General features: G+C 42.5%; 1 protein-coding gene across 1 annotated transcript; it reads right to left on the bottom strand.

Annotated features, from left to right (window-relative positions):
- Nucleotides 1-1,294: 1,294 nt before the first annotated feature.
- tnip2 (TNFAIP3 interacting protein 2) lies at nt 1,295-21,489 on the bottom strand. Its single transcript, XM_080182524.1, has 6 exons — nt 20,682-21,489; nt 12,756-13,064; nt 10,718-10,789; nt 6,812-7,123; nt 4,699-4,818; nt 1,295-2,652 (listed from the first exon to the last, which is right to left on the bottom strand). Exons 1-6 carry the CDS (start codon nt 21,069-21,071, stop codon nt 2,404-2,406), a joined length of 1,452 nt encoding a protein of 483 aa, XP_080038650.1. The 5' UTR covers nt 21,072-21,489; the 3' UTR covers nt 1,295-2,403.
- Between the last annotated feature and the right edge of the window lie 4,233 nt (nt 21,490-25,722).

The raw sequence follows: 25,722 nt of genomic DNA, 5'->3' as shown, positions 1-25,722 counted from the left end.
TTATAAAACTTGTCACTTCCAGCACGCTTTACCCACCAAGTTGGGAGTAAGCGGACTCACTATACTGTCCAGGAGAACAGTTTTAAAAGTTATTTAAACTGCAGAACCCCACACAGATGGAAAGCAATGAACAATATCATGAGATTGATCATTGACATTAAAATATTCTGTATCTGTACTTATCCAAAGGAAAAAAAACATAGGCTCACCCTTTGAAAACTTGTATTGTTTTAAGATGATAATCAATGACCCTTAACTCCAATCTGTGCAATACATTAAACATGTTTAAATAGCTCAATAAATAGCGATTTAAGATCTAAGACTGGCCAGGGTGGGATTTTACAGCCTTGCTTATCCTAAAACTGTAAAATCCCACCCAAGGTCAACTCACCTGCTCTGATTCCCTTGGCAAGCAAGACAGGAAAGTTCCAGTCTTGGTTTATGCATTTTTACTGTGGAAGTTCCTCAATATTTTAGAGTTATGGGCAACTATGTTCTTTGAGATGAGATGTACAAGTAGGCACTGGTGAGATAATCCCTGTTTTATAATTTTGGAACATAGGGCATTGTGACAGCTGGATACTGGTTGCTGGCACAGCTTTCCTAGTTTTAGCAGCAGTCAACAGTATTTACTACTTGATCCCATCAGTGAAAGGAAGCTACTGTTTGCGCAGTGACCCAGATATCAGAAACAATAGGCAGTGCTTGTTTCATACTGGATTCCAAAATTAATTGAGTAATTACAGACATGACATTTGGTGAGTATAACAGACTTGGGAGAAAAGGTATCTTTGGATCTACTGTTCCCAAAGCTTGCCACCACTTGGTCTGATCTAAAATACTGATTGAGATTAATCAACCACTCCATTATCATGTGACTACCAATATGGTAGAAAGCAACCTTGCTGGACCTTGATCTTCTCAACAATTTCTCAGATCGCACAATATACCCAGCAAACAAGGGGAGATGGAAGTAAAATAAAAGAATATCATCCAGTGTTAATGTTGAACCCATTCTGGCTCCTATCATCCTTTAACCTGTCATACACTACCAAGATACAACTCAAAAATCATTTCAATAATTCTGTTTGTATGGCAGTCTTTCAATTTCTCTTCTACTTTTCAGTCTCTTACCCCTCCCACTCCATTCTCCTGTCTCTCTGCACCCCTCCTCCCCTCCTCCTATCCAGTTCCAAGTTTGGAATTATGGTGATATAATTCAGACCTGATCAGCCTATTCTAGAATCCTGGCATGCAGAAGGATGCCATTTGGCCCATCAATTCTGCACTGACCACAATCCTATCCAGATTTGCCCCAGCTAGTCCCCCTAAGAGGTGAATTAGCATAGCCAATCCACCTAACCCACATATCTTTGGACTGTAGGAGGAAACCCACACAAACACTGGGAGAACATGCAGACAGTGACCCAAGCTGGGTATTGAACACAGGTCCCTGGTGCTGTGAGGCAGCAGTTCTAGCCACTATGTCACTGTGCTGCCCACATATGGTCAGGGAGTGGTACACATAGCATTCATGTTGGGAGCTACTGTGTGCTCTGGGCTCTAACTACAGATGATGAAGATAGTTGCCTGGTGTTTCTTTTGCCTAAGCCAACTTCTAACATTTTTCACAATCTCAGAATGTTCTAAATGTCTTACAGCCAATGAAGTACATTTGAAGTGTAGTCACTCCTCTAAATTAAGAAATGCAGCAGTCAATTTGCACACAAAGCTTTCACGTAGAGCAATGTGAAAACAAGCAGAAACTCTTTCCAGTGATGTTGGGCCAGGGGTAAATAATCGACCAGGACCCTGGGAAGAATCCCCCTGCTCTTTTTCAAACTACCGGCATTTGGATCTTTTATATGCACCGACCAGGCCGTGGGTTAACATCGCACCTAAAAGTTGACACCTAGTGCAGGAGGAGGCCATTTGGCCTATCAAGCCTGCAACAACAACAATCCCACCCAGGCTCTATATATCCCCAAAACCCCACATATCTACCCTGCTAATCCCAAACTAAGGGACAATTTAGCATAGCCAATCCACCTGATCTCTTTGGCCTCTGGGAGGAAACTGGAGCACCTGGAGGAAGCCCACTCAGGATATGGGAGACAGTCACCTGAGGCTGGAATTGAATCCATGTCCCTGGCATTGTGAGGCAGCAGTACTAACCACTGTGCCACCTCACTATTGCAGTAATATGCCAACCTAGATAAACTCTTTTGTACCTGAGAACAGTTTTGTTTTAATGTAGTTCTTGCCCCTCTCCAGCACAATGCTTTAATCAATCCGGGACATGTGCCAGTTTCTCTGGGGCCATGGAGAGTCTTGTGATGGAGTCATGTTTGTCACAAGGTTTGCTGCGGCGACTGATGGTTTGATCGGAGCGTTTGCTCTTGTTCATTGGCAGCACTCAGAGATGTGTCGGAGGCATTCATCGCTGACTTCATCATTAAACAGCCTCAGGCATTTGGGACACTGCAGAAGTCCTTGCTGCCTGGCCTCTGCTCCGGGGCTTCCACTGGGCAATAACGGACGGGAGGTTTCTGCTGGTGGATCTGTGCCATTACCGAGCAATGCTGCAGGCATGTCAGTTGCCAGGTAGTAGTTCATCCTGCCAGGATGAAAGGAAGCTGATTCTCGGTGTTCCTGCAAAGTAATTTAGTCTCGTTTAAATTTAAAGTTCACATCTTGTAAAACATCACTGAGCACATCAGATGTACAAGTTTCATTTGAAAGATTATACAAGGTATCCCAATGCAGTCTTTTTTTCAAATACTGTGTATTTACAAACACTCGTCACAGGGGATGACTGACTTCACTGTTTCTATTCATTACCTAGACACAAATGTCCAACAAATACTTATTTTTGGGTATCCATTTTTAAAGAAACATATATGATAAATGCTGATAATGGATTATCACGCTTGCTTGGTGATTTTTATGATGCAAAACATTTATATTACAGCAGTGACACATAAATAAGAAATGGAACAACAGTCGGCTATTCAGCCTGTTATGCCATTCAATGGAGTCATGGCTGAGCTGCCTCAACTCAATTCCCTGCACCATTCCATATCCTTTCATTCTCAAAAATCTGTGGATTAGTTTTTGAATACATGCAACAAATGGAGCATCCACACATCTCTCAGTTAGAGAATGCCAAAGATTCACAAACCTCTCTTCATCTCAGTCCTAAAGGGCCAACCCTTTATTTTGAGCTAATGATCCTGCTCTTTAGATTCTCCAATTGTGGGAAACATTGTCTCAGTATCTCTCTGTATTAAGAATTTTATGTTTTGCAGAAACATAGAAAATAGGGACAGGAGGAGGCCATTTGGCTCTCTGAGCTGCCACACCATTAACAGACTGATCCCTCCTTTCCCTCCATTTTCTTTAATCCCCTTCGGCTCGAGTGCGATATCAACTAGATATGAAAACATTTAATATTTTGGCGTGAATTACTTTCTGTGGTAGCAAGCTCCACAGACAATCCACTCAGTGAAGAACTTTCTCATCTCTGTCCTAAACAATCTATCACGAATCCTCAAACTGACCCCTGGTTCTGGACACCCCAACTATCGGGGACATACTCCCTGCCTATACTGTGTCTAGTCCTGTTAGAATTTTATAAGTCTCTACGAGATCCCCCTTTTTCTTCTAAACTCCAGTGCATACAATCCTAAACTAGTCAATCTCTCCTCATTCCAGCCATCCCAGGAATCGAGATTTCAACTACATTTGCTCTTATTCTTCTAAACTCCAGGGAATCTAGTCCGAGACTGCTTAGTCTTTCTTCATGGGACAACTTTCTCATCCCAATAACTTGACTCTGTTGGCAGTAAAGCAAATTGAGATGTTCCAGATCGTGAAATATGCTATGTCAATGCAATTTTTTTTAATCAAACCTCAAAGAAATTGAATTTGTTGATAGTCAAATTTGAAGGCACAGCAAGATCTCAAACAGAATTTTTAAAATTATCTTTGGAAGTGGATGACATCATTTAAAGAAAGTCTTGCATTTATATACCACAAACACAGGACATACAAACCACTTTACAGCAGCCTATTTGCATGAAGGAAACTCACAAAAACAATGAAATATAAAAATAATCTGTTTTTGTGATGTTGGGTGAGGGATAAATAGTGGCCAGGTCAGAGAGAAATGCCCTGTTCCTTCTTGAATCTATGCCACAAGATCTTTTATTTCCACCAGGGAGGACTTCATTGGAAAAATGAATTTCATGAAATATGGGCAGTATGGTGGCACAGTGGTTAGCACTGCTGCCTCACAGCACCAGGGACATGGGTTCAATTCCCAGCTTGGATCACTGTCTATGTGGGTTTCTTCCAGTTTCCTCTCTGTCTGAAAGATGGGCTGGTTAGGGGCATTGATCCGAACAGGCACCGGAGCGTAGCAACTAGGGGATTTTCACAGTAACTTCATTGCAGTGTTAATGTAAGCCTTACTTGTGACATTAATAAATAAACTTAAACATCACTTCTGATGGTGCAGCACTGCAAGGGTCAGCCTAGATTTGGAGCTCAATTCTGTAGAGCGGGACTTGAACCAACAAACATCTAACTCAGAGGTTAGTGTGCTACCCACTGAACTATAGCTGATACCCGGAGTACAGCTGTGCACACACTGCTCTGTTGTGCTGTATTTTCCACTATCCATCTTTTTGTTTTTACCTGTTTCCTTGGCAACTGAAGCCTCAGACGAGCCAAATCTTCCTCCAGTTCCTGAATCCTGCTTTGAGCCCGTTCTCGGTCCTCCCGCTCCGATTTAAAATCATCTTTGTAAACGAGAACCTGGAACCATCAAGGCAACGTTGATTAGGAGTTATGACAGCTCGGGCAAGGGGTTCCACAATAATATAGAAAAACGAACAGAATGCCAGCAGTGCACAGCAAGTCCATCAACATTGGAAAGAGGGGAATCAAGAGGGAGGAAGAGGGGCTGTAGTATCACCCATGTGATATGTTAATGAGAGCCTGTATACATCACAGAAAGTAATGTGCAACATCTCATGATTTTGCTCTTTCCTGTAAAGATCATGGAATGAAGAAGCTACAGTAAGTTGTTTCTTAAAGCTAACTCTTCCTTACCCCAAGACCATAAATATTCTGCATTAGCACAACAAGACTAAAAGTAGTATATGTGGCAGTGAGTAAAAGAAGAAGAAGAAAGGAAGGTAATCTCTGATCTGAACCAGTCCTGAGGGCTTATCAAATGTTATACCTTAACGGGCCTTGAGGGTGTAGGAGAGGAGCGAGTAGAACCAACATGTTATTATATGCTTACTCAGATGATATCCTAGTTAGGCCAGGGACAAAGAGAAAGCTACATTTGATGAAGTAATGAAAGCACTTGATGTCTACTTCAATCTGAAAAGAATACTATTGTCAATTTAATAATTTAAAGAGGGCAGTGTTGATACATTCATCAACAATCTGTGTAGATGTGAAACTGAAGATATTAATGACATTGCGATATCTTTCCTTGGAAAGATCCAGGAACTGAGCAAAAACTACTGGAATGCTGATATGCTAGAACAGAGAATCAAGAACGTGGGTGTAGCAGGTTCAGTTCTTTCTAATGTGACCATGTTGGAGAAAACTTCTCTTCAGCCATCATGCAAAAAAAAACTATACTTCCCAGGATGTATAGAACTTGGGATCATTGGCCAATTGAATGCAATGTAGGGGAAGAAAAAAAAATCACTGAAACCTGAGGTGAAATTGAACCAAAGCTGTTCACTCTTGGCATGAAAACCTGTACTGACTTAAATCTGATTTGCAGAGTAAAGGAACTGAAAATCCAAGATTAATTAAAAACTTCAGAGCTGAATTTCCACAGCTGTTCACATGGCTGGGAAAGCTGAAGGCCACACACCACTGCACTCTGTTGTGAAACAAAGCCAGTGTTGTCTGTTTACACCCAGAAAAATTCCTCATTGCTCTCAACACTGGAAAAGCAGGAAACTGACTATTTAACAGGGTGTTATTTCAGAACAAAACAAACAAGCTCAGGGATGGTGCAAGTGCCAATAGATGTCACCAGCTAAACAAAGCAATTAAATGCAAAGTTAATCCTAGGTCTTCTGTGGGTGACAGCTTCACAAAATTGGGAGGGTTCTATCCTCCTGATGCAAATAGTGGCTTTTGGCAACTACCCCTCAAAGAATCTAAGCTACTCACTGCCTTCATTCTCCATTTGGGAGGTTTTGTTTCAACAAATTACCTCTCAGTATCATGTCAACGCCAGAAATCTCTCAAGGGACAATATCAATCCTGGAAGGATTGGATGGAGTCATTTGTCACAGGGATGATGTCCTGATCCATGGATTCATTCAGACAGATCATGACATTACAGTGTGAGCTGTGCTGCAATGTCTACTGGAAGCAGAACTTAACAACAAATGCAAATTCTTGTAGCTGTCAGATTTTTTTGGGCAGATTGTAGATATATCTGGTGTCAAAGTTTATCTGCAGAAGACGAGCAATCCAGGAGTTTGCAGCTCCTCGCAAGTGTAGCTGAACTCCTGGATTAATGGGAATGATGTACAAGTTGGAAGGTCTTGCCCAATGTCGCTGTCATCAATAAACTGACACAGATGCTACAACAGTACATAGTGCTGGCAGGAAATCAAAGAGGTGCTGATATCACATGTCTACTTGTGGGTGCTTGCTGTGCACAAACTGGCTGCCACGTTTCCTACACTACAACAGTGACTACACTTTTAAAAAGTGTAAGTTGTAAAATGCTTTGGGGTATTTGAAACACGTGTTTTTCTCTCTGTACCTGTTGTTCCAGCATCTGCATTCTCTCTTTAGCACTTGCTGCAGCTTCCTTGGCAACTTGGAGGTCGTCACGGAGCTGCTGTAACGTCGCCCTCTCATTCCCCAGGCGGTTACATTCCTTCATCTTCTCTTCCAGCAGCCGGTTCAGCCGCAGGATCTCCTGCCTCAGGACATTCTCATTGGCCTGAGAGGGACCAAGTCCAGTCAGCCGGTCAACCCTGGACTTCAGATCCTTCAACTGGTGGTGAAGGTTTTTAACGTACTCTTCTCGACTGACATCATATTTTTGCCATTTAGTGTTAAGGTCTTCCACCTGCAAGGGAATTAAAAAGCAAGCCATCAAACAGTGCATGTGCCTTAGCTCTTACAAAGTCTTAGTGTGTATGGTATTGGCCTGTCTTCCCTGCACTAACAAAAGAAAGCCCACCTCCAGATAGGAGGGCATTGTGGGCAAATGCCAGCAATGCCCACAATGCAAGAATAAAATTTTGGAAGACAAATCAAACATTCCTTACATTTTCTAGCCTAATATATAGTTCTAGTCCCATAGAACTATGGCTGATTCCTAGTGCCCTCTAACTCATGTTTAATGCTTGTTTCTCTAGTCAGAAGGTCATGGGCTTAAGTCCTTCTTTAGGAGTTGGGCAGAACAATCTAGGTTTATATTTCCAGTACTGAGAGGGGGCTAAAATGCTGGAAATATTGTCTTTCAATTTGGAGCTTAAACTGAGGAACCATCTGGTCATCTCAGTGGACGTAAAATATCCGATGGCAACAATGTCAAAAAAAAGGCATGTTCTCCCTGGCAAGAATAGATCTGGGCTGAATGCATTGGAATGAAAGATTGGCAAAATACCAGAACAATGGGCTGACTTTAAAGGGAGAGTTCAGACATTGTCAATGTATATCCCACTAAAATGGAAAGGGTAAACAAGTCCAGAGCTCTCTAAACGACAAAACCAATAGAGATTAGGATAAAGTATGTGCTTATGACAGATATCAAGGGATAATCCACTGGAAAATCAGGCTGAAGGCTGAGGGGAAGTGAAAAAGAAATGAGAGAAGCAAAGGGACTGGCAGCAACATAAAAGCAATAGGCATATAAACAGTAAGCGTCATCGTCGGACTGTTAAAGACAAAAAAGGGAATTTACATGGAGGCAGATGGCAAAGCTGAAGTATTAAATTAATACTTTGCATCTGTCTTTACTAAGGATAAAGATGCTAATCAAACCGCAGTGCAAGATACGGTCATTAATACAATAGTGGATTTAAAAATGAGATGGAATTGAATAGGCTGCCTATAATTAAAAGTTGATAAAACACCAGGACCAGATGAGATGGGGAAATGAGTGGGAAATTTAACAAAGTCACTGCTCATAATTTTCCAACCTTCTTTAAAGTCAGCAGTGGTGACAAGCAACAGGGGAATCTTAAACAGTGCAAATAAGCCTAGTAACTTCGATGGTGGAGAAATTCGTACAAACAATAATTTGGAAAAGTATTAATAATCACATTGACAAATGAGAGTTAATTAAGGAAATCCAGCATGGATTCAAGGACAAATCATGTTTGATTAACTTGCTGAAATTGTTTGAAGAGGGTCAATGAAGGTAATGCTGTTGATGTGGTGCACACGGACTTCCAAAAGGCATTGGACGCAGTGCCACATAGACTTCTGAGCAAAGTTATTGCTCAAGGAATAACAAGGACAATAGCAACATGGATAAGAAATTGGCTGAGTGACAGAGAGCAGAGCACAGTGGTTAATGGATGCTTTTTGGATTGGAGGAAGATTTGTATTGGAATTCCCAGAGGCACGTTGCTTTTCCAGATGATACGAAACTCAGAAGCATTGAACAGGGAGGAGGATAGTATAGAACTTCAGAAGGACATAGACAAGTTGGTAGAATGAGCAGACAAGTGGCAGATGAGGTTCAGTGCAAAGAAGTGGGAGATGATTCAATTTGGCAGGAAGAATACGGAAAGAGTGCATAAAATGCTACAAATAAAGTGCACAAGCAAAGGGACCTAGGTGTACACGTGCAAAGATCATTATGTGCAGGACAGGTTGAAAGAGAACCAATAATGCTCAATAACAATATCACAGAGAACATGATCAAGGATGTGACGTTGAACTTGTATAAGACACTAGTTTGGCCTCTGGTTCTGAATGTCTCACTTCAGGAAATATGTTGAGATGCTGGCCTTCATAGCGAGGGGGATTGAATATAAAAGTAGGGAGGTCTTGCTGCAGCTGTATAGGGCATTGGTGAGGCCGCAGCTGGAGTACTGTGTGCAGTTTTGGGCGCCGCACCTGCGCAAGGATATTTTAGCCCTGGAGGGAGTGCAGAGGAGGTTTACTAGGCTGATACCGGAGTTGAGGGGATTGAGCTATGAGGAGAGGCTGAATAAACTGGGCTTGTACTCGTTAGAGTTTAGAAGAATGAGGGGAGATCTCATTGAGACGTATAAGATGATGAATGGGATGGATAGGATAGAGGTGGAGAGACTCTTCCCGCTCAAAAAAGACAGTAGGACTAGGGGGCACAGCCTCAAGATAAAGGGGAGGCGGTTTAGAATGGAGTTGAGGAGGAACTTCTTCACTCAAAGGGTGGTGAATCTCTGGAATTCTCTGCCCGTTGAAGTGGTGGAGGCTGCCTCGCTAAATATTTTTAAGAAGCGGGTTGATGGGTTCTTGATAAGAGAGGGGATTAAGGGTTATGGGGAGAGGGTGGGAAAGTGGAACTGAGCCACAACAGATCAGCCATGATCTTATTGAATGGCGGGGCAGGCTCGAAGGGCTAGATGGCCTACTCCTGCTCCTACTTCTTATGTTCTTATGACATTGGAGAGAGAATGGTTCCAGGGATTAGGAACTTCAGTTACAAAGATAGATCAGAGACATTGGGGCTATTTATCTTGAAGAGAAGGCTGAGGGCAGGTCTGAAATCGAGGGGTCTGGACACAGTAGATGGGGAGAAACTGTTCCCACTTGTAAAAGGATCAAGAACAAGAGGGCACATGTTTAAAAGGCAAACAAATTTAAAGCGACATGAAGGAATGCTTTTTTTAAAAAAGGCAGAGAGTGGTTAGGGTCTGGAATACACTGCCTGAGTGTGTGATGGAGGCAGGTTTAATTGAAGCATTCAGAAGGGAATTAGACTTATCCCAAAAAGAGAGTATATATGATTATGCGGAGAAGGCAGGGGAACAGCACTAGATGAATTGCTCATTTGCAGACACCACTGACTAAAGGCCATCCTCTGCACTGTCACAATTCTATCATTTCCTGGCCAATAATTCTCTCCATTCCCCCTCCCCCAATCAACATCACACATTTTCTGACAATTTATCTCATTGCTGTTTGTGGAAGATGCTGTGCACGAGGGTTTAAGAGCAAAGCAACTAAAGGCACATTCACTAATGGGTGAAGCAACGGAAATTGGGGAGGCCAGAACTGGAAAGGGTTGTAGGACAGAGAAGATAGAAGAATCATAGAACCCTACTTTCCAGAAAGAGGCCATTCAGCCCATCAAGTCTGCACTGATCACAATCCCCACCCAGGCCCGAACCCCATATCCCTACTTTTTTTTTACCTGCTACTCCCTTTAACCTACACACTTCAGGACACTAAGGGGCAATTTAGCATGGCCAATCAACCTAACCCGCACACCTTTGCACTGTGGGATGAAACTGGAGCACCCGGAGGAAACCCACGCAGATATGAGGAGAATGTGCAAACTCCACACAGACAGTGACCCGAGCCAGGAATCGAACCCAGGTCCCTGGAGCTGTGAAGCAGCAGTGCTAACCACTGTGCTACCGTGCCACTCAGGGCGTGTGGGATTCTGGAAAAGGAAGGCCTTCTTTACCCCAGAGAGATGAAGAATGTTGAATGTACTTACATAAACCACTTTCTGTTTCAGAGTTTGATTCTCCTCTTGCAGTTTGTACAGGTTTGTTTCTGATGATTCTATCTAATGCAGAAAGGGAAAGAATACATCGTAAGGCATTTGTTTGGACTTTCGTACCATAGTGAATTAGATGCTGAACCCTGGGCGAGTGCTAATGTTGCTATGGAAACACTGTCAATGCTGATAGTAAATGATTTATCAGTGAGAGAGCTCAAGTTGTCAGTACTCTGGGATTGTCCTGGAATCTCCAGGAATTAAAGATTAATGTCATGGACACAATTGCAGGAGGATTAAATGGTATTTTCAAAAACTATAAATTATTTGAGCGTTTTTTCTTGTGTAACAGCTCGGCATAATAGTTGGTTGAGTGTATTATCCTATCGGGTAATGAAGACTCCATTCATTTTGACTGGGGGAAAGACAGGTTACCATGAAAATAGACATGCTAAGTAACCAATGGCAGAAGTGTAGGGTGGGGCCAATGGGTGTCATGTCATGCAACCTCCAGGAATACATCCAACTGGAATGGGCAAGACTGGAGATAGTACTTTAAGTGGACTAGTCATTTTCCCTGGATATAATTGGTATGGCCCAGTTTACTTGAACGCACATTAACATCTCTGAACTAAACTTAGCAGTAGGCTCCATCGTGTCGTCCTCTCTTTCACATCTATTGGAGGTTTATACGACATAGTTAGAATTAAATTTAGAAATTTTATGAAGTTCTCATGAAGAAACAGATTTAGTTAAAACGAGCAGAAGGCAGACATGACCAAAACCATGTCATTAGGAAGGTTAACAATAACCTAGCGCATGTGCTCCAGTTACATTTATAACTGTGTAACCTTCTTTTCCTGTTGATGGAAAGTCCCAACATTAATCAATTCAGATAAGATCAAGGATGGGAAAGTCCACAATTTAACATTGTGAGTTAATCTCTGACAGCAGCTCACTGGAAATAAATCTCATCAGCCTGTGTCTGGGAAATTTCAAACCTATCCCTCAGGAAACACGTTTTAAGGTGAATCTTCTGCTGGCCTCTAGTTCACTCTTAAAAAGCTTCAAAAAGTTACTCAAGTTCAAACAGTTGAAAAAGTCCAGGAGATGTGTAGTTGGTTTATAAACATTCACAGTTAAAGAACAGTATAACACAGGCCCTTTGGCCCACAAAGCCTGCACCAACACATTACACCTTTCTGAACTAAGCACCTTTTGCTTCTACGCAGTCCATATCCTTCTACTCCCTGCCTACTCATGCTTTTGTCAAAAAAACATTACTTCTACCACCTCCTCTGGCAGCACATGCCAGTACTGCAGAACATAATGTCCACTGAACATCCCAATCTGTGGGTCTGACTTGTGTCTGGGGCTGCTAGAATGTGGGAATTGTGAATGTTACAGATAGGAGCTAAAAGTTCAGAAATCTAGCAATAGTTTCTATTTCACAGACCAAAGCACCCTTCAACAAGGCTCCAATCCTGTAAACAAATGGAGAGAGCTGTCGCCTTCCACCAATGCCAACATATAATAATCCTGTACAAACCCTGCCATTCTCAAAGTTCTCAATTAAGAGAGCGTGTTAAGGAGGATTGTTAATGGTTCACATTCACACGCTAGTGCGAACAAATGAGAAAAACAGAAGACAAAGAGAGAGGATAGAGAGAATGGCAATGAGACAAGGAAAGAGAAAGAAATGGAAAGGCACAAATTAAGGAGCAGTGTTAAAGCTTCCCACTCCATTGGGGAGTGGGAGATATTTCTTCAGGTTCACTCTCCAAGGGCAGAAGCTGTTGAGTCTTGTCTTTCCTTAACCATTACCATTATCAGGAGATTGCTAGTGTGTATGCAGGTGAGCTAATGGCTAAAGTTCAGTGAAAGGCTGAGGGACCCTGTTAGGATTTCAATCCCAATCTGAATGGGAGTCTCTCAGTTGGGCTAGAGCTCGGATTCCCCCTCCCCCAGTTTGACATTCAGCAGTAGAACCTTTCTCCCGTTAGGTGATTGGAACTTATCAAGGATGTATTAATACCTTAACATTTGGCTTTGTGGCACTCAGTTCCTTCTCCATCCTATGTCCATTCTTTGCCTGCTGCTCCTCTAACTGGCGTGACAGCTGCTGGCACATCTCTGCAGTGCAGGCAAGGCGCTGCTGGAGCTTTTCTGTCTCAGCCGCCAACGAGTGACACCATAGCTCCCGGGTGGCATTGAACCTCTCCTTCTCCTGCAAAGCATGGCGCAGCCTAGCAATCTCACCATCCTTTTCATGCTGTGGGTTGCCCATTATTTGTTCCAGTTCTTGTTCTTTCTCCTTCAACTGCAGCTGAGCCATCTGTAGATTCTTCAATGGGGGAGGGGAGGAGTAAAGAAGAACAAGCCAATTAGTTTCATTTAACAATGGCATACAGGGTAGCACTCTTGCCTTGTCTCACAAGGTCACAGGTTCAATTCCCACTCCCGAGACTTGAGCACATCATCTAAGCTGACATTCCCTGCAGTACTCAGGGAGTGCTGCACTGTCTGAGGCACGTCGTATAGATGAGACATCTGTCCTCTCAGGAGGATGCTATTGCTCCACTGTTTCAAAGGAAAGCAGGGATCTTTCCCATGGCCAATATGGATCTCTCAAACAATATTATTAAATATTGATTGTCTGCTAATTGTTTTGCAGCTTGCTGTGTGTAAATTGGCTGCTGCGCTTCCCATGTTCTAAGTGGCCACACAGGATGTCCTGAAAGGTACTAAAATAATGCAATTTCTTTATTTTTTTCATCCTTTGCTACTGTTACTTGATCACAAACCTTGAATTCCCTTCTTAACAGCACAATGGGCGTACCTACACCACATAAGACCAAAAGAAATATAAACAGGAATAGGCCATTTGGCCACTTGAACCTGCTCTGCCACTCAACAGGATCATGGCTGCTCAGACATTCCTCATACCCACCTTCCTGCCCTTTCCCCATACCCTCGATTCCCTTACTGATCAAAACACTATCTCAGCCTTAAATATAACCAATGACTCTGTCCCCACTGCTCCCAATGGCAAGGAGTTCCAAAGACCCTCAACCCTCTGAGAAGAAATGCCGCCTCATCTTAATCTTCATGTGGCATTCCTTTATTCTGAGACTCTGACCTCTGGTCCTAGACTCTCCTATGAGGGGGAACATCCTCTCAGCATTTACCCCGTCAAGCCTCTTAAGAATCCTCTATGTTTCAATGAGATCAACTCTCACTTTTCTATATCCCATTGAGTAAAGTACCAACCTATTTATCCTTTCTTCGTAAGACAATCCCTCCATACCGGTGATTATCCTCGTGAACCTTCCCTGGACTGACTTCAATGAAATAGTATCTTTCCTTAAATAAGGGGACCAAAACTGCTTCTGGTACTTCAGTTGTGGTCTCACCAGTACCTTGTACAGTTGCAGCAAGATTTTCCTACTCTTATACTCCAACCCTCTTGAAATAAGGGCCAACATTCCGTTAGCCTTCTTAAGTATCTGCTTCACATGTGTACTATCTTTGTGTTTTATGCACAAGTACCCCAAGTCCCTTTGTGTTGCAGCTTTCTGCAGTTTTTCCCTCATTTAAATAATAATTCTTTTGTTCTCCCTTCCAAAATGAACAACTTCACATTTTCCCACAAAATCACAGAATACAACAGTGCAGATGACACCCTTTGGCCCATCAAGTCTGCACCAACGCATGAAAGGCCCTGACCTGCCCATCTCATCTGACTTGCTAGCACTTGGCCCACAGCCTTGAATGTTATGATGCGCCAAGTGCTCATCCAGGTACTTTTTAAAAGGATGTGAGGCATCCCGCCTCCACCATCCTCCCAGGCAGTGCATTCCAGACCTTCACCATCCTCTGGGTTAAGAAAAATTTTTTTCCTCAAATCCCCTCCTATCCCTCACTTTTAACTTGTGTCCCCTCATAATTGGCCCTTCAATTAAGGGAAGCAGCTACTCTTCATCCAACCTGTCCATGCCCCTCGATCTTGAATACCTCAATCAGGTCACTAATGTTTTGCCCACTTACTTAACTTACTAATATCTCTTTGTAAACTGTTTGTATCCCTCTCACAACTTGCCTTTCTGCCTACTGTGGTTTAAAAAGCCACCACTTTCCCCAAGAACTTTTGGGGATGGGTGATAAACATTGCTAACAACACCCACATTCCAGGAATGAATTAGTTAGAACATTATGATCAGATGCCATATTCAGCAATTTCCAAAACTCCAGGCTGACCTCAGCCTTCAGTGTTGCAACCCTGAGCTGTTAATCGCATGTCAAGCCCTTCCCTGTACTTCTCACTGCTCTGTAAATACACGTTCCTGTCTAGTTTCCTTCTCCACCCAATGTGCTTGTTTATTCCGATAAATCCTTTTCCCTCTGTCATAATTTTTAAAATCATTATCTTCTGCAGTTTCACTTGTCTGATTTCAATGGTAATCAAATGACTCCTGGCTAAAAACCCACTTCATTACTGTTGGCATTTTCTCAAAACGTGTGGGTAGTTTGAGCAATGTTCCCAGCTGGATAATGTATTGATGATGTGGAGTTGCTGGCTTTGGATTGAGGTAAAAGAACATAAGAACATAAGAAATAGGAGCAGGAGTAGGCCATCTGGCCCTTCGAGCCTGCCCCGCCATTCAATAAGATCATGGCTGATCTGTCGTGGCTCAGTTCCACATTCCCGCCCTCTCCCCATAACCCTTAATCCCCTCTCTTATCAAAAACCCATCAACCCGCTTCTTAAAAATATTTAGCGAGGCAGCCTCCACCACTTCAATGGGCAGAGAATTCCAGAGATTCACCACCCTTTGAGTGAAGAAGATCTTCCTCAACTCTGTTCTAAACCGCCCCCCCTTTATCTTGAGGCTGTGCCCCCTAGTCCTACTGTCCTTTCTGAGCAGGAGGCACAGTAAGTAGTATCACAACGCCAGATTAAAGTCCAACAGGTTTATATGGTATCACGAGCTTTTGCAGTTTTGCCTCTTCATCAGGTGAGTCACTCACCTGATGAAGAGGCAAAGTTCCAAAAACTCGTGCTACCAAATAAACCTGTTGGACTTTAACCTGGTGTTGTGAGACTACTTACTGTGGATAACGTATTGAGTAAGAGGCACTTAAACTAGTAAGGAAAAAACAAATCTTACATTTAAATGTACTGAAGCACCTCCTAGCCAATCAATTAAGATGTAGCTCCTGTTGCTTCATAGCAAAAAAGGTAGCCATTTTATGCACAGCAAGCTTTCACAAACAGCAGTTGGCAGGGGGATAAATATCTCAGGATGTCTAGGGACACTTTTTTTCAAAACAGAACCATGGGATAATCTGCATTTTCCTGATGACAGCCTCAGTTTAACATCCTGCCAAAAGGTGGTTTTGCCAAAGATGTAGCACTCCCTCAGGACTGCAGTGGAGTGCCAGCGGAAATAAATCTGTTCAAGCTCATAAGTGGAGTTTGAAACCATGACCTTCTGGCTGAGAAGTGACAGGGACACCAATTGGCCAAGCTGATCCAATACAGACTGCTAAACTCAAAGAACACAGGTTAATTATCCAATCATTTGAATTAGGTTATATAAATGTAACTAACAGCACAGAAACAGGCCACTTGGTCTAACTGGTCCATGCCAGTGTTTATGCTCTACACTATACTTCCTTACTTAATCTAACCCTATCAACATATCCTTCTATTCTTCCTCATGATGTTTATCCAGCTTCCCCTTAAGTACATTTATGCTATTTCACCTCAGCCACATCTTTGAAAGGCAGTTCCAGATTCTAACCACTTACTGGATAAAGAAGTGGGTTTCTGGTGCTAGAGAAAAAAATGTTTTTCAGATCATTTGAGTTAGCCAACTTTTAATTAAGAGTGTTCAACTTGCTCGTGCTTTTCCTGAATAATATTTCCACGTGCTCCATCTTCACCACTACTTTACCCAAGTCTGGCAGAAGTATTAATGGATCAGTTTGATTTACACGTGGGTAGGAATGGAGATCTTTTGGAGGGGAGGTGGGGGGGTTCATTTAAGGCAGTCACACTGGAATGAACCAGAATTTCTGTAGATACAATCCAATTTTAGACAAGGAAATTCATAACTACTTTCTGTTGTTCATTCTAGGGGATGTAGGCATTTATTGTCCCATCCCTATACAACTGAGTGCCCTATTTGAACATTTTGAGGCCAGTAAAATTGGATGCCTAAATGTTGATATGGACTCAAGTATAGTCCAGAATGGATTGTCCCTAAAGGACATTTGTAACCAGATTGTTTTAAAGCAACAATCCAATTATTTCATGGCCACTAGCATCAAATCCACTTAAAATTAATCTGGAGTAAAATTTCCCAGCTGCCATACTGGAATTTGAACTCTGAATCAATAGTTCAGGCCTCTGGATTACTAGTTTACTAACTAACCAATGTCCTGGTGTACTACCCAGTTCTCAGTTTGGAGATGAAATTTATAAGTAACTATTTTACATGTGGTCTCCCTCAAGTAGAAATATCATTTTCGCATGTACCCAGACCTAGATTTGGTTACCCCTCTTTTTCCAGTGAAAAGGGCCTCAGTGGATTGACAACCTCGGCAAGGCTGAGAGTGAGACTTCTTCTGAGCAGAAGGATGGCAACATGAGAGACAGACAACTAAGGATGAGCCACCTTATACCCCACCCCAGGTGGAAGTGATGTAGTCTGCTTTGTCAGGGGAATGATGTTGAGCAACAACATTAATTGAGAATGAATGATATTGAGAGTGATTTGATCCAATGAGTAATATCAGGTGAAGGCTCTGTATTTCCAGTGTCTTCTGTTTTTATATCACATTATAAAGTTGCAACATGGCTGGCTCTCAATTGTCCCGTGAAGCAGCCTCGCAGGATTCCAGGACCGCTTTTTCGAAGAAGAGCAAAGAAGTTCTCCCCAGTGTCCTGTACGATATTTATTCCTTAACCAACTTTGCTGCAGTAAAATATCTGGTCATTATCTCATTGAAGATCATGGGAGTTTGCTGTGTGCAAATTGGCCGCTATGTTTCCGACAAGTGACAATACTTCAAAAGGATCTCAAAGTGCTTTGGAATGTCCTGACATAATGAAATGTATAAATACAATTTGCTCTTTCTTCAAATGAGAAAACCTGACATTGGCTGTGAGTGGTAACATAAGGAAATGAGCAATGATGATGTCTTGTGGTATTTATGGTCAGCTAGGTTAATATGACTAGACTTCTAAAAAATAATGATGAATGGATGTTTACCAGAAGACAAGTGTCTTCACCTGATATTACTCATTGGATCAAATCACCCTCAATATCATTCATTCTCAGGTAATGTTGTTGCTCAAAATCATTCCCCTGACAAAGCAGACATCACTCCCACCTGGCGTGGATTACTAGGTGGCTCATGTCTGTCTCTCATGTTGCCATCCTTCCACAAAGAAGGTGTCTCAGTCTCAGCATCAATTCTCCGAGGCCCTTTTCACTGGAAAAAGAGGGGCGACCAAATCAAGATCTGGGGGTACATGCGAAGACAATATCTCCACTTGAGGGAGACCAAAATGTAAGATAGTTACTTATAAATCCAACAGGAGAAACTTTTTTTTACAGAAAGGTGGCAGATTTTTTTTTTTTTACACAGAGGGTGGTGGGTGCCTGGAACTCATTGCCAGGAGAGGTAGTGGAAGCAGATACGATAATAACTTTTAAGAGATGTCTTGACAAATACATGAATAGGACGGGAATAGAAGGATATGGTCCCTGGAAGGTTAGGGGGTTAGTTAAGTTGGGCAGCATGGTTGGTACAGGCTGAAGGGCCTGTTCCTGTGCTGTAATTTTCTTTTGTTCTTTGTTCGATTGTTATAGCGTAGGAGGTCATCATTTAGTCTTGTGTGTGATGCCCTGTTCATCCCTCAATCAACATCACATTTTAAAAAATCATCTGGCATTATCCCATTGTTGTAACGTGGGAAAACAGCAATTAATTTATGTACAGGAAGTTTCCACAAACAACAATGAATGCAAAGTTCTTAGGGGTATCTTAAGGTTGTGTAAGGAGCTATTTAAATACAAGTCTTTACCTAGAGAGTAGTTTGAAAGTGGAACTTACTGCCTACCTAAGGAATAATTGATGGAAGTAATTTGGGGCATTTCAGGAGACACCAGACAAACACAAGAGGTCAAAAGGAATACATCATGCTGATAGGGAGAGATGAAGAGAGGTTGGAGAAGGTTTGTATGGAGCAACAAACAGCACAGTCCAGTTAGACTGAAAGATTTGTTTCTGTCCTATGAATTCTAAATACAATGTTTTTGATTCTTTCCACTTTTGTTTCCATGCTTCCCTCTGGCAATTTGATCTCTCTCCATGAATTGATAGGCAGGCCGACAATCCCTTCCTAGTTAAATGGGTCATCTCTGAGCTTACATGAGATGTTGTTTCCAACACACACAAAACAAAGTCAATACAATTTTTGTGGTGCGCAGCTTAGTTGGGCTGAATGGCCTCCTTTCCCCATTAACACCATCAATAACACACTTGTTCCTACCAGTCCCACCAATGTTATTCATACACAACACAGATGCGGAAAGACAGAATAACTATGCTGCTGGTTTTTTTATACTTAAAGGGAAATTTCACACACGTCACTCGGTTTGAGTTAAAATTCAGTAATAACATTGGAATTATTTGAAAACAACAAGAGGAATGGGCTTTAACCCCCCCTTGTGTTGTGTGTGAAAATACACCCAGTACATTTTAGTTTATTTGTTGCCACCACTGAATGGGGAGGGGAAACAGAATGCCACCGTGGAATTGAAGAAAATGTGATTGCCAGGATCCCTGACATCCAGGGCTTCAGGCAACAGATTGAGCCTGTTGGTAATTTACAACTCTGTGCAAGTGGTGCTGTGATTAATTATTTACATCAACGAAGGATTATAAACCTCATTCTGCATGATGGCTGATGCTATCTATAAGCCTCAGTGAATCACAAACAATAGGGGCCAGCTGCCACATGCTTCCATTGAAGTGTCAGCTCTGGCTCATTGCAGGATCCAGGGAGTGCTGCACTATTGCAGCCACCAGCTTTCAGATCAGACTTAAACCAAGGCCCTGTCTATCCCCTCAGGTGCACATAAAATATCTAACTACACTGTTTTGAAGAAGAGCAGGAAATTCTCCCTGGTCAATCATTTACCCGCATTGCTGTTTATAGGAGTTGCTGTGCACAAATGTCATTGGTGCATTACTGCATTGTGTACAGTGCAACAGTGATGACACTTCAGAAGTACATCCTTGATGTGAAGTTATCTGGGACAAGGGATGAAAGGCACCATATAAATGCAGGTTTAATGGGAAAACTGAATTAAAAAGTGGTCCTTTTGTTCAAACTTTAATCTGGGTGACATTTAAATAAGGAACAAAAATGTAACAACTCTTTTAATGCACCTTAAAAGAAAGATACTTAATGCCTCTTCCTTCTCAGGAGGTGGGCGTCATTGGCAAGGTTGGCATTTATTCACTTCAGGGGACCATGAAAGGCAAGTGTATGGGTGTGTGGGGGTGTCATACACTGGAATCATACAGGAGACTCCCCACCACTTACTTCCCTTCCCTTAAGGGATCAATTTTTTTGTCCTATATTTTATGTGGTGCTTTGACCTCAGAATGAGTCCGGAGGATGAATGAATGTAAAATGGTAGAGGAGACCCCTCCATATAGACACAGAGTGTCATAAACAGGGCTTCGAGTTTACAATAGTCTGAATGAAGGAAATGTCACTGTTTTGACTCCGGAACTGGAGCCCATGAAGCCAGAACGCTTAGATCCAGCCTCTGCTGACTCTCTCTCTCCACTCAGACTTTTGTCCCATTCTAATTCCAACTCCCTTTATAAACGTACAGAAATTCCTTGTCTGAACAGGATTTCACCCCCCCGCCCTTACCTCCTTCAGCTTGTCGTTCTCTTTTTGCCAATTCCTGGCCGAGTCTGCCTGCTCCTTTTTGACTTTGCCCACCTCCTGGAGCAGACAGTCCACCAGTGAGCCGGAGGGGCCGAAGCTGAGGGTGGCCTCCGGGCCCAGGCTGACGGCGCTGCCCTCGTAGGCGGCCAGGCGAGCTTGCAGTTCCCGGAGCAGGCCGTCCTTCAGGGCGAGCTGGCGGCTCAGCTGGCCCACTTCCTGGCGGGCTTCGTGGTAGAAAGTGCTGATGGTGCTGCAGCTCCGGAGGCGGTTTTTCAGCACCCGGTTCTCCTTCTGGAGTCGAACCACCAGGTCCTGTAACTGGGTGAAACTCAGCCCCAGCCGCTCGGTATTCTCATCGCTATCCACAGACATTGTGTAAACTCTCTCAAACACTGCCCCTCTCTCAAACACACTTCTCTATAATAGGCTTTTTAAAAAAAAATCTACTAAAAGTTAAAGGATAAGTGGGTGAAATTATCAAATTGAAGACATTGTGAAAAATGTCGATTTTTTTACAGTGTTGCCAAATGCCCACAGCACGCTTTTAAAATATATATTAAAAAGTGACTAATGTTGCCAATCTTGATCCAGCCAGGCTGTTTAAATCGGATTGTAGAATTGCAACAATAACCCACAACACAAGGTACCAATAAATTAGCCTCAGAGCAATCCTTAAAGAAAAACTCTACTGAAAAGCGAATCAATAGAAGAGACTGTATCTAAACTCTGATTCCCCAACTGAAGAGGCTACTCAAAGAGGCAGTTAGTGAGTATGAGGCGATGAAAGGCAGTCCTCAGGGGGCAGTGACTGAATGTATCCATTCCGTTCGCTCCATGTCATTTCGCAATCGCAGTGTTTCCCTGAAGGGAATTTCCTCTCCGGGGATTCCCCTCCTTCTCCGTCTCTTCGGATTTTTCTCGTACTTTTGGAAAGAAAAAGTGCACAACTTTGCTCCTGATTAACGCTTTCTCGTGAACAGTTCCAGCAAAGTCATTTTCTGATCGAAAAAAAGGCAAGGAGACTTTTTTTAAAAATCACGTGTCTAACTGGAAGGATCCTCTCAATTTACGGACGCTTTTTAATGTGACATTCTGACACTTCCTGTTCTGTCCCCAAAAGTAGGATCAACCTTTTTATTTCAAGCATGGGAATTACAATCTTTAGTCTGGACCTTGCCCTTCCAAAAAAATGTAAATATATATTTATATTCCTCATTTCTTAGTCCTTGTGGGCGTGGGCCGGTTGTTACAGCAACATCCGTTTCATTCTTGGTACATGTCATTTCAGTTTCACATGAAAAATTGGTGAAAACACAGCAGGCAATGGGACATCTCCTGGGAAATGAATTAGTGGCAGTGCCAACAGGCTGGTTGTGAGCAAATTTTACTGGAATTATATGTAATTAAACCCACCAACCTGAAAAACTTCCTCAAAAGTATTCGTATTAGAATCATTTGATTTACTTACGTATTTTTTTCTTTCTCATTTATCAATTCCAGGAAATGATACACAGTTCTTTTTAAAGCATTGATCTGCCCCCATGAAACTCAGTTCTAATTCTTACACCGACAGCACAGCAAAGAATAAGGCCACTGGTATTTGTGCTCCACACGAGTTGATCTCACTCCATCAGCCTATCTTTCTTTTCCCTTTTCCCTTCTGTGTTTATCTAGTTTCATCTTAAATACATCCGTGCTATTCGCCTCACCTACTCTGGGTGTAGTGATAGACAGAAGGCCGAGCAGCTCAGGCAGAATCTTTATACACATTTCCTGTTGTGGTGAGTTCCCCATTCTAACCACTCAGAATCACAGGATTGTTACAGTACAGAACAAGGCCATTTGGCCCATCATGTCTGCACTGGCTGTTCAAATGAGCAATTTACTTAGTGCCATCCTGTCTTCTCCATGTAACACTGCACATTCTTCCTCTTCAAAGAACAATCCGGTTACCTTCTGAATATTTCAATTGAATCTGCTTGCATCACGCTCTCAGGAACTGCATTCTAGACCTTAACCACTCACTGTGTGAAAAAAGCTTTTCTTATAGCACTTTTGCATCTTTTGAAAATTACCTTAAATTTGTGCCCTGATTATTGGCAGCACGGTGGCACAGAGGCCTCACAGCACCAGGGACCAGTGTTCGATTCCCGGCTTAGGTCACTGTCTGTGTGAAGTTTGCATGTTCTCCTGTTGTCTGCGTGCGTTTCCTCTGGGTGCTCCGGTTTCGTCCCACAATCCAGAAATATGCGGGTTAGGCAGATTGGCCATGCTAAATTGCGGCTTAGTGTCAGGGGGACTAGCTCAGGTAAATGCATGGGGTTATGGGGATAGGGTGGGGCAGGATGGACCGAATGGCCTCCTTCTGCACTGTAGGATTCTATGATTCTGTGAGCGAGAGCAGTATCTACTCTGTCTAGATCTCTATTTTGAATACTTCCATCAAATCTCCTCTCAGCTCTCTCCAAGAAAAACGGTCCTAACTTCTCCAGCCTGAGTGAGTGGGCGAGGACCTGGCAGATGGAGTATAACGTTAACAAATGTGAGGTTATCCACTTTGGTAGAAATAATAGTAGGAGGGATTATTATTTAAAGGGCAAAAAGCTGCAGCATGCTACGGTGCAGAGGGACCTGGGGGTCCTTGTGCACAAATCACAAAAACCCAGTCTGCAGGTACAGCAAGTGATCAAGAAGGCGAATGGGATGTTGGCCTTTATCGCGAGGGGGATAGAATATAAAAGCAGGGAGGTCTTGCTGCAACTGTACGAGGTACTGGTGAGGCTGCAACTGGAGTACTGTGGGCAATTTTGGTCCCCTTATTTGTGAAAGGATATATTGGCCTTGAAGGGAGTACAGAGAAGGTTCACCAGGCTGATACCGGATACCGGAGATGAGGGGGTTAGCCTATGAGGAGAGATTGAATAGACTGGGCCTGTACTCGTTAGAGTTTAGAAGGCTGAGGGGGAGTCTTATTGAGACATATAAGATAATGAAAGAGCTGGATAGGTAGAGAGATTCTTCCCGCTTAGAAAGGAAAGCAGAACTAGAGGGCACAGTCTCAAAATAAGGGGGGGCACTTTAGAACGGAGCTGAGGAGGAACTTCTTCACACAAAGGGTGGTGAATCTCTGGAATTCTGTACCCATTGAAGTGGTGGAGGCTACCTCGCTAAATATATTTAAGTCACAGGTAGATGGGTTTTTGACAGACAAGGGAATTAAGGGTTATGGGGAGAAAGCAGGAAAGTGGAACTGATCCACTTCAGATCAGCCATGATCTTATTGAATGGCAGGGCAGGGTCAAAGGGCTAGATGGCCTACTCCTGCTCCTATTTCTTATGTTCTGTCTTTATAAATGAAGTTCCTCATCCCCAGAACCATTCTCAGGAATCTTTGCATTTTCTCCGATGCCTTCACGTCCTTATTAAAGTATGGTCCCAGATTTGGATGCAAAAGATTTGAGGCCAAACTATTGTCATGTATGACTTCAACATAACCTTCTTGCTCTTGCACTCTTTCTCTACATAAATATTTCTCTTGAATGCCTTGTCGGATTTATTGGTTACTGTCTCCTATTTATGTCTTCTAAGAGTTTTGGACTCCTTCAAAACATCCTCTCAAACTCTAAATTAAATATCATGGCCTTGCAGATTGTGCAACAATCCTGAATGCTGGGTAAGGTTTAGTGGTTAGCTGTGAGAAGTAGGCATAGTCACAGAAAAGGAAATCAGCAAACTCAACATCTTTAACCAATACAAACAAACTGAAACCAGATGAGATTTCCATCACCTTTAGGGAATACCGGCCCAGTCTGGGCTACATGTGACTCCAAACCCATAGCAGTGTGATTGGCTTTTAATTGCCCTCTGGAATAGCCCAGCAAGTCACTCAGTTAAATCAAGCGCTTACAGAGAAGTCAAATGCAAGATGGACTGCAGTGGTTTAAGGACATGGCTCACTACCACCTTCTCATGGACAATGCTGGCCAGGCTGGTGACACTCCCATTCCAAGAATGATTTTTTAAAAACAAAGCTATTCTGCCCATTGTGTCTATGTGGCTTCTTTCCATCTTGCTTATCCAATTGTTTTTTGAAATTTACTACTACATATGTTCACTTTCAGGTGGTGCCTTCAGGATCAGATCAGTTCAACATAATATTTGCAAGGGAGAAATGTGAAAATGCTAAACCATTTCTAGATTTATGTATGATTCACTTCAATGTGATGTGATAGAGATTGTTCCCAGTAAACTGGGTGATCTGTTAATGGGTAACTAGAGAGATGAATGGGATATGTTAAGTTAAGCTTGATTCTGTGAGATATTCCCAGGCATGCAGACAGAGACGAGCATCAACTAGTGCTGGAGGATCCTGAACTCGGTGAAAGGCACTGCTGGTCTAATATGTTGGTCTAGCTGTACAAAGAGTTGTCCAAAACAGTGTTGCAAACTAGCACAGTCCAAGGTCCAGGAGTATATTCTGAAGGATGTGCAAAGGCTAGGGGCATCCACTGCACACGCAATGAGGACAGGCCACTGTCTAAGGCCTTTCAGCCATAATACACTGAGGGGTGGTAACTGTGAGCAACCCCTTGGTTTGTATACTTGACTTTGCATGTGTATAATAAATATTACGTGATTCAATTGCTTTGAAGCACTTCAGAGTGTGACATACACAACAAAGCAAAGCTGAATTTTATTATACTTTCTGTAATGTCCAATTTGAAATGTTTTGGAATGCACTTTTAAAGATTTTATAAATAAAATATATTTTTGGGAAAATAAATAACATTGTACTTACTGGTTTATACCCCTAAGGGATAAAAACTCCACTTGCTAAAAAAACAGCTAAAGAGCTAAGAGACAACATAAAACTAAAATGAAATACCTGCAAAAAATAGCATGGAAAAAATACAAAGAACAGCAAAGGATGACAAAACAGATAGAAAGAGTTCCAAAAAGCAAGTCTGAAAAGAAATTTGAAATGGATATTATAATCAGCAGGATAATGATCCTAATACTGACA

Source organism: Carcharhinus amblyrhynchos, unplaced genomic scaffold (genome assembly GCF_965287045.1).
Source record: "Carcharhinus amblyrhynchos unplaced genomic scaffold, sCarAmb.v2.hapA scaffold_61, whole genome shotgun sequence".
Taxonomy (NCBI): domain Eukaryota; kingdom Metazoa; phylum Chordata; class Chondrichthyes; order Carcharhiniformes; family Carcharhinidae; genus Carcharhinus; species Carcharhinus amblyrhynchos.
The sequence above is the reverse complement of the archived record's forward strand: the minus strand, read 5'-3'. Positions and strand labels throughout refer to the sequence as shown.